This window comes from Eublepharis macularius, chromosome 7 (genome assembly GCF_028583425.1).
Source record: "Eublepharis macularius isolate TG4126 chromosome 7, MPM_Emac_v1.0, whole genome shotgun sequence".
Taxonomy (NCBI): domain Eukaryota; kingdom Metazoa; phylum Chordata; class Lepidosauria; order Squamata; family Eublepharidae; genus Eublepharis; species Eublepharis macularius.
In genome coordinates this window covers 108,792,438-108,801,103 of record NC_072796.1, presented here as the reverse complement: position 1 = coordinate 108,801,103, position 8,666 = coordinate 108,792,438, and the positions used below count along the sequence as shown (strand labels likewise).

The following is an 8,666-nucleotide window of genomic DNA, read 5'->3' as shown; positions in this document are numbered from 1 at the left end:
TCTCAGTCTTTGAGGTGGCCTGGGAAAGCGGAGAGGCGCGTGGCTGCCATTTTGTCGCTGACGGGGAACGCTTTTCCCGTAGGCTGGTGGCAGCAGAGCGAGCCGCTCTGGCAGCGTCGTGGGCGGCGGGGACGGGGTAGAGGCTTGGCCTGTCGGAGCCGTAGCGGCTTAGACGAACTCGTCGCTTGGTTTCTCTGGTGACAGTCGCTGGGCTTTCTCCGGACCCCCCTCGATTCCGGGCCTGGTTAGTAGAACAGGGTCGCGAGTGGGCCGGTGTGGAGGGCGGCTGGCTTCCGCTGGGGCGATCTGATCCTGCGCACGCTTACTCGGGAGGAAGTTTCACTTGGCTCGGCGGAGACTTACACCCAAGTAAGCGTGCGGAGGGTCGTAGTCTTTCGAGGCTTTCTCTTCCGAAGTCATTGTATTCCTTCGAGGGGTTGAGGGGGTTACGGCTGGGCCCAAGCCAGCGACACCCGTTCTGGCGGTAGTTACCGCGTGTTTCGCTTCTGGTCGACTGGGGAGTCGGTCTCAGGCCAGCGGTGGCTGTCTTCCCGCTCCGTTTGGCAGCAGGCATGCTGAACACACACTGCCATAGCGAGGCGCTTTTTGGTCACGTGTGCAGATGCGTGTGAAAGGACGACTTGTAGAGACGGGGCCAGCGAATCCTCCCGCCACGGCTTGAATTGTTTGCTAGGATTGGTAAAATTTTCATAGAATCATAGAGTTGGAAGGGGCCATACAGACCATCTAGTCCAATCCCCTGCCCAGTGCAGGATCAGCCTAAAGCATCTCTGACAAGTATTCATCCAGCCTCCTCTTGAAAAATTTTCTGCTCTTCTGGAAGAAACTCTTTTCAGTTCCCAAGAAACCGAGTTCGTTGTCCCGTGGGTTGGTTAATGGTGATTTCTTGGAATGCACTGGATCTTTTGGAAGCGCCTTTCCTTCCCTAGGAATGTATTGGATTATGTGCGAACTGGCAAGTGAAAATGACGCCGGATTTAAGGAAACGCAAGCACCATCCAGACTTCATACGTGAGACCTCTCTTGATGTCCCCTTGAAACTGCTGAGTGATGTTATACTTAAGCAATAAGATGACAGCTTTTGGTGCACCTGTGTAGTTGCTCAGGAGAGCATACCTTCTGTACTGTCCATTTATTTACTGGGCTTTGGAGGACATGGTTTTCCTGTCAGGAATGTTTTATGACAGGATATTAGGTGTTCTATCTGCTTTCCAGAGGGGAGGTAAATCTTTCCTGATGGACAGAGATGCGCTGGGAAGAAACAGAGGTGGCACTTAATATTAACATGAGTTAACTTTTCTCACTGAGAGTTACTTAGGAGTGAAATGCAGCCAGGGTTTGTTAAATTGTTGCAGTGGATATAATACCTCTTACACTCAGGGTTTGTCAAACTATTGCAGTGGATATAGTACCTCTTACACTCAAATTATTTCCTGAGTTTAAATGTAGTAATATGGTTTAGTGTTTAAATTGGTTGTGGGGTGGGCAGCATCTTAGATCTCCAACAAGTCATGTGGAGGCTGTTCAGTTGGTTGAGTCAATCACTGTGTTGGATTGACTTTCTTTTCTCCTTAATCAAGAGTGAGCAGAGACCCCTTTTGACACCCAGAAAGGTTAAACTGGGAATGGTGCGATTTGGACAAAAAACAATGCAGATTCAGGCTATATTGAGGAAGGGAGTTGGGCAAAATTGCCCCTCTTTTTTCTGGCACTAGTGGAAAAGTTTGTTAGGAATCCAGCCTGTAAGCTTTTATCCTGTCTTTCTCTCTGAATTCAAGGTGGAATTCATATGGCTCCTCTCCAGGCCTGAACAGATCTGAAGCTGCTTATGTTCCATAAGGCGCTGCCTATACTGCTAGCTGTGACTCCCAATTAGGGTTAATTATTGTTAATTATATATTTTTCGATCTGGTTACTGGAAATGCTTGCATATGTTCGTGTTGGATTACTCTGTGTTGGATGTGGTGCTTTTTAAAGTTTGGTGGTCATGGAAAGTCTGAGTTGCTGAATAACGTTTAGAGTAGCTGTAACTGTGTTCATTACATTTTGTTATATATGAATGAGAATTATTTGAACCATTTTGTGTATGGGGATCTTGGTAGTTCAATTGCTGTTAGTGGGAATTATGGCATTGATTTCATGGGATAAGAAAGCAATTTATGAACAATTTTTTTTTAGACTGAGAAGTTTCTGTGCAGAATTCTAATGCAATTTTTTTGAGGTGCATATATGTGGTTCAAGGTACAGTTGTTTAACAAACTTCACAGTCTTTGGTCTTTCTAGGTCCTGGACAGAGGCATAAGTGACTTGGGTCCTCATTTGCTGGAACACATGTTCCACTGAAAAATATTGTGTTGTGTGAAATATTGGACCAAGCATGATCCTGTGCATGCTTATTTGGAAGTAAGCTCTGTTGAATTCGGAGGGGTGTTCTGATGAACATGCATAGGCTTGGACTGTGTGGTTTTCTGTGATTTCCTCTTTTGCTAGTAAGGAAGTCAACAGTCATGCATATATTTTTCTGGAGTTTTTGACTTTATAATGCATTTTGGTCCTAGAGAATAGAGAATTTTGGATTTTTAAAAATGTTTGTGGTGGGATAACAAGACTTTGTAGGGAAATTCAAATGAGCTTAATCTGAATATTTTCCTAGAATTTCAGCTTTGCAGATTTTTAAAAAAATCAGAACTATTCTATACATTTGGTGGAAGATTCAGTTGTGGTGCACATCTTGCCAAACTTCAGAAATGTAAGGATTTTAGAAGAACGGAATATCTGTTTTCATGTGGAATATCATGTTTCAAGCACTAGAAGCATTGACGAGGCTGCTGAATTTTCAACTCTGCATGGACCCATTGAAGACTACTCTTGACTAATTTCCATCATTTACTGAAGTCATTTTTAATATTTGGACATTTAAAAACTGGATATACAGGCCAACATGCTCCTCAGTTGAAGTGTTTTTTTTTCCTTTTTGTGTATCCCTTGGATGCAACTTGGCTCAAGACTACCCGCTAACTTTACTCTTTTCACTGGTTATTGTTACCTGTGGTTAAGGAAATACCATGGTAATGTGGCACAATATGTAAACCAAGCTATTTGTTAGCCATTAATTATGTTTCATTTTCTTTCCACAGTTAAGTTGATTTCTCAGACTTTTATCAGGCCTACCAAGTGAAAACAGGTAAGCTTCTGAAGCTTCACATTTGAGTTACTGACCTATCTGATGGCCCTTTGTCAGTTACTTTTAGCTGGAAAGCAAGATACACAGTTGGATAACCTAACCCTAGGCAAACATAACAGTATTAAATGACAGAATTTGCTTCATTATGGTCTGTTGGTAGATCATGATGTCTGAAAATTTAATGGAATTCCATGTCAGTTGTGGTAAATTTATGAGACTTCTTTTTGGTCATGGATAGTTCTAGGCTTTTTGAGTCTTGGTGGCAAGAAGGCAAAGCCAGAGTTGTCCTGTGTTTTAATCTCCATATGGATGTTTTGATAGATCAGAGCATATGCTATGAAAGTTTCAATATATCTTGTCACAGGCTGTTGATATTACTGTTTGGGAATGGTGATAAAACAATGTAAAAATTTCAGATGGAATAGTGACTCTTCTAAATTTCAGTGTTAAAAAAGGTGTCCTGAGATTCTGAACAAGGGAGGGCTGTTTGTTTTTTTGGATTTTGCATACTTTGACTAGGGTCGGGTGATTCTTTCAAAAGGTATAGCTTGAGATAAAGCTCTTACATTTACAGGGTACTAAAGGTTTGCTATCATGTATACCTTTCTGTCCACAGGTGATTATTGCTGTGGGTTGAGCTCAGAATGGCAGTAGTCATCCGTTTACAGGGGCTTCCTGTTGTTGCGGGATCTGCAGATATTCGCCGTTTCTTCTCAGGATTGAATATTCCTGATGGAGGTGTACATATCATTGGAGGAGAGAAGGGGGAAGCCTTTATTATCTTTGCGACAGATGAAGATGCACGACAAGGAATGAGCTTTTCAGGAAGATTTGTCAAGGATTCACGTATAGAGCTCTTCCTTAGTAGCAAGACTGAAATGCAGAATATAATAGAAGTTAATAGGAAAAGATACGATCATGGTGGGAGAGAGACAGTAACTGGGTCTAGACGGACAGGTTCTAGTAATTCAGGAGTTGGGAACCTTTCAAATTTAGTTGCAGCTATTAAAAAAGGAATCGGTAAATCCAGCTTTGATTCTCTGGATAACTTGGAGGATGACTTTCATTTACATGGCTCTCAAAATAGCAATGCAGAGGTTTCAAAATCAACTTCTGATCAGTCCAAGAAAGAGTCAGACAATTTGTATGTGTTTGTACGTGGGATGCCTTACTCTGCATCAGAAAATGATGTCCTCAATTTCTTCTCAGGATTGCATGTAGAGGGAGTGATCCTGTTAGAAAATGATGAGGGTCGACCAAATGGTGATGGTCTTGTAAAATTTGCTACACCAAGTGATGCCATGAAAGGACTACAACGTGATAGGGAGTATATGGGTCCAAGATTTTTAGAATTACGTCCCTCTAATCAAAGAACATGGCTTCAGTACGGTGGAGGAGATGAGAAAATGGATAATTCTTTTAAACACTTTGCTCAGTTAAATAAAGAAAGCTCTTCAAGCAGAAGAGAATCAAATTACATGTCTTCAAGAAAACAATCCCACTCAAGGTCTCCTCCATGGAGAGTTTTGGCACGCTCTCGTTCAAGGTCTCCTCCACAAAGAGTTTTGGCACGCTCCCGCTCAAGATCTCCTCCACAAAGAGTTTTGGCACGCTCCCGCTCAAGATCTCCTCCACAAAGAGTTTTGGCACGCTCTCGCTCAAGGTCTCCTCCACAAAGAGTTTTGGCACGCTCCCGCTCAAGATCTCCACAAAGAGTTTTGGCACGCTCCCGCTCAAGATCTCCCCCACAAAGAGTTATGGCACGCTCCCGCTCAAGATCTCCTCCACAAAGAGTTTTGGCACGCTCCCGCTCAAGATCTCCTCCACAAAGAGTTATGGCACGCTCCCGCTCAAGATCTCCTCCACAAAGAGTTATGGCACGCTCCCGCTCAAGATCTCCTCGACGGAGAGTTTTGGCACGCTCCCGCTCAAGGTCTCTTCAGAGGGCAGCTGCAGCACGCTCCCATTCACCTCTCTCGCATTCTGCCTTCTCTCATTCATCAAACAGTAGGGAATTTTACATACACATTAAAAATCTGTCACCTGATGTTGACAAGAGAGATTTGAGAGCGTTCTTTGGAGCACTAAATATAAGTAACCATAACATTACACTTTTAAAGCCAGATAACCCTTTAAAAAAAAGGGAAGCATTTGTGCAGTTCAAATCGATCAGGGAATATGAGACTGCACTGACCTATCATAAGGAGTCTCTTTTTGGTCAAAGAGTTCACATTTTCCCCTCTTCTAAAAACTCAATTCTGCAATTCATCGAATCTTCAGAAGCTAAAAGATCATCAGAAAGGCATCACCATGTAAAGGAAAAAAGAGATGGATGTGCTGGCCAAAAGACGTGTGTATATGTAAGGAACTTTCCATTTGATGTGACAAATGTTGAAGTTCAGAAGTTCTTTGCAGGATTTAATATTGATGACAGTGACATACATTTGCTTTATGATGACAAAGGAACTGGATTGGGAGAAGCACTGGTCAAATTTAGATCTGAAGATCAAGCCCGGAAAGCTGAAACTTTAAATCGTCGACGTTTTTTGGGAACAGAAGTACTACTAAGATGTATATCTGAGGAGCAAATGCAGGAATTTGGTATTAATGTCTCATCAGTGTCAAGTGAAAAGATGCAGGCTAACCCCCATGCACATGCTAGAGGTGAACATTTTTATGCAGTTGGTTCTCAAGGGCCATCCATGCAGGGGAAGTTTAAGCATCCATCTGATTATAGATGTCCCAAGGACTTCTTGCGCTCACCCGATCGGTTTAGAGGCCCTCCTTCTTTCCCAGAATTCCATGGTGAAGGCAATCCTGGAGGTTTCCCAGAGGGGCGCTTTATGCCTGATTCTAATTTCAGTAGTGGCTCTGATCACATTACAGTGATTAAATTAAAGAATATACCATTTCGAGCAGCTCCTAATGAAATTCTGGATTTCTTCCACGGCTATAAAATTATACCAGAATCGCTTGTTATTCACCATAATGAATATGGAATGCCTTCTGGTGAAGCTACACTTGCTCTGGTGAATTATAATGAGGCAGTGGCAGCTGTTAATGAACTGAACGACCGGCCATTTGGCCACCGCAAAGTTAGGCTAACCTTAGCATAAATGAGAACATGCTAAAGAAGAAAATAAAAGAAATTTACAGTGTTACATTAGAGCCAGAGTCACATCAACAATGGGAGTAAAAATCCTTTAAATGTTTGTAAATAATTTTACATTAATTTAAAATTTGTATTTCCCCTCTGAACTTTAGGGGGCGGGATTGGATAGCATTTGATCATTTCAGTAGTTCTCTCACATTGACTTTGCCATATGTATGGTTATATATATATATTTGCAGCATATTTAAACGTGCTGTTTGCTAACCTGTATCTACCAAGCTATTAGTCAGCAAGCTTAAACTTTGTCGCCAATTGTTATGTTACAAACAAGCTGGTTGTATGAGTTTCTTACATTGTTGCCCATTGTTTCATTAAATGGCGGGTTAAATTCAGGATTTTTAGTACAGTCTTCTCAACAGTTCTTTCAAAATAAATTACATTAATTGACATATATGGATGGTTATTTGTATATCTGATGGATCAGTGCAGACTTGAATTTGAAGAAATGTTGATAGTGTCTACCTGTAAGCTTGTGTAGTTCTACATGCTACACAAAATAAAATACATTAGCTTGGATCTTAAACATAGGTGGAGTCATACTTGAGAGGCAGGCATCTTCTCTGCCTCCCCTTCCAGCTCTCTGTGCCTCCTGAAATTGTGCTGCTTGGGGTCAGCACCTCCAAAAACAATGTGTTGGGAGCCTACAGTGGGAGGGATGAATCAGCAAAAAGGCCCCCCTCCTCCTCCACAAACAAATGCCATTCTGTCAGCTGGACTGCTGTTAGGGAAATGGAACAGCTAATTATGATCCAAGTCATTGATACTACTTAAGGATAAGACAACATAAAAATTACTTCTTTCCCAATGAAGGGTTGGCCTGGAAACAGTGCTGGGGTTGTTTGTTGAAAACCAGAAAGATCTTAAAAACACCTTATTTACTAATGATGTTGCTTGCTGTGTCCAGCACGAAGTATCTTCAAATCAAGTGACGCAGCCATGTTGGTTCCTGAAGAGAAAGTGTCAATGGATTTTGGTCAAAAGGGCCAAGATAGGTGCTGTCATGTCCACTCAAGAGGCCCTCAGGTTTTAGGATAACAGTAACTAGGAATGGTCAGCCTTTTGATTCTTTAACAAATGAATGGAGAGTTTATAAGTCTGGGAACAATACTCTGTTTAGACACAAGAAAGATCTATGAAGATCGGATTGCAGGAAGAAGGAGAAAGTACTTTGAAGGAATGTCTCATGTTGGAAGGAACTTCCCAGAAATTAAACCTTCCAGTGATTTGGGAGGAGGGGAGCCTCTTCATTGGTCTCTAAAAAAGTGAGCTGTACCATTATCTGTAATAAATACAGTAGCTTCCCTCTACCTCTGTTTGATGTCTATGCTTCAGTTTGTTACCTTTTTAGTATTTTGCACGGGTCCTACCATTAACATAGTGTAGTTCTAAAAAAAACCCTAAGTTCATAATGCAATTGCTTAATTTGTCAGGGTTTATTCCTCTCCCTTTTCTGAGCATCATTATCATTCTGAAATTGTCAGTTATGTTGAATAATAGTTAAGATACACCTTTGTGCTTAGTATGCATTAAACAGTTATGTTTGGGCCAGGATATGGACAATGAAACTTCAAGTCTTCAATAGCAGACTCCAACCTTGCCTGCTCCTCTTACAGTTTTCCTTTTGAAAGCAGAATCCTGATTGATCTTGTACTGTGTGGCAGACAAAGGAATATCTTGTTGCTAGCCAGTTTTGCAAAGAAACAGGTTGTGTCTAAAGGTGGCTTTCACTCTAGTTTCCAATCAGAGTATTTCACCAGAGATGGAACTGGTGTTCTGCATCCGTAGCCAGTAAGAATTTTCACTTGAAGACCAGAAGTTCATGTTTTTGTGTGATGTTGGTCTTTTGTTTCCATGAGCTGCTCTGAAGGTTTTTCCAGGTTCCTTTCCACCTTTGTTCAGCTGGCCTTACTTAGAAGTTCGTAACTAATGTCATTTCTTGGTGTCTCCAGCACAAAGTATCTTCAAGGGGTAAGGCTGATTAAAACTTGGGTTGAGAGCTGTGGCGTATAATCTACTTACAGGTCATGAGTAGACAATACAATAATTTTATTTAAACTTGTTTTTAAAATGTAGTTGATGGTTCTTACACTATTATTTTGAGGACACTTGAGCGAGAATCCCCAACATTTTTTAGCTTGTGGGCACCTTCGGATTTTTGACAGAGGGTGGTGAGCACTATCCCAAATGGCTGCCACAGGAGGTAGAGCCAAACAGAATAGCTCACTCCTGGGAAGAGGGGGCATGACTGAGGAAAGAATGGTCACCAGTCCTGATCTTCCAATGGTAACG

At 41.8% G+C, this 8,666-nt stretch overlaps 1 protein-coding gene across 3 annotated transcripts; it reads left to right on the top strand.

Annotated features, from left to right (window-relative positions):
- RBM12B (RNA binding motif protein 12B) lies at positions 1-7,653 on the top strand. 3 transcript variants are annotated; one of them, XM_054985413.1, is made up of 3 exons: positions 1-244; positions 3,159-3,205; positions 3,822-7,653. In XM_054985413.1, exon 3 carries the CDS (start codon positions 3,850-3,852, stop codon positions 6,319-6,321), a length of 2,472 nt encoding a protein of 823 aa, XP_054841388.1. In that variant the 5' UTR covers positions 1-244; positions 3,159-3,205; positions 3,822-3,849; the 3' UTR covers positions 6,322-7,653. The 3 variants fall into 3 exon arrangements, with proteins under 3 accessions (XP_054841388.1, XP_054841387.1, XP_054841386.1); XM_054985412.1 differs by having other exon boundaries at positions 3,159-7,653; XM_054985411.1 differs by having other exon boundaries at positions 1-3,205.
- Positions 7,654-8,666: the final 1,013 nt, after the last annotated feature.

Coding starts and splice junctions, on each gene's coding strand:
- RBM12B (XM_054985413.1), top strand. CDS start 3,850: ATGGCAGTAGTCATCCGTTTACAGGGGCTTCCTGTTGTTGCGGGATCT.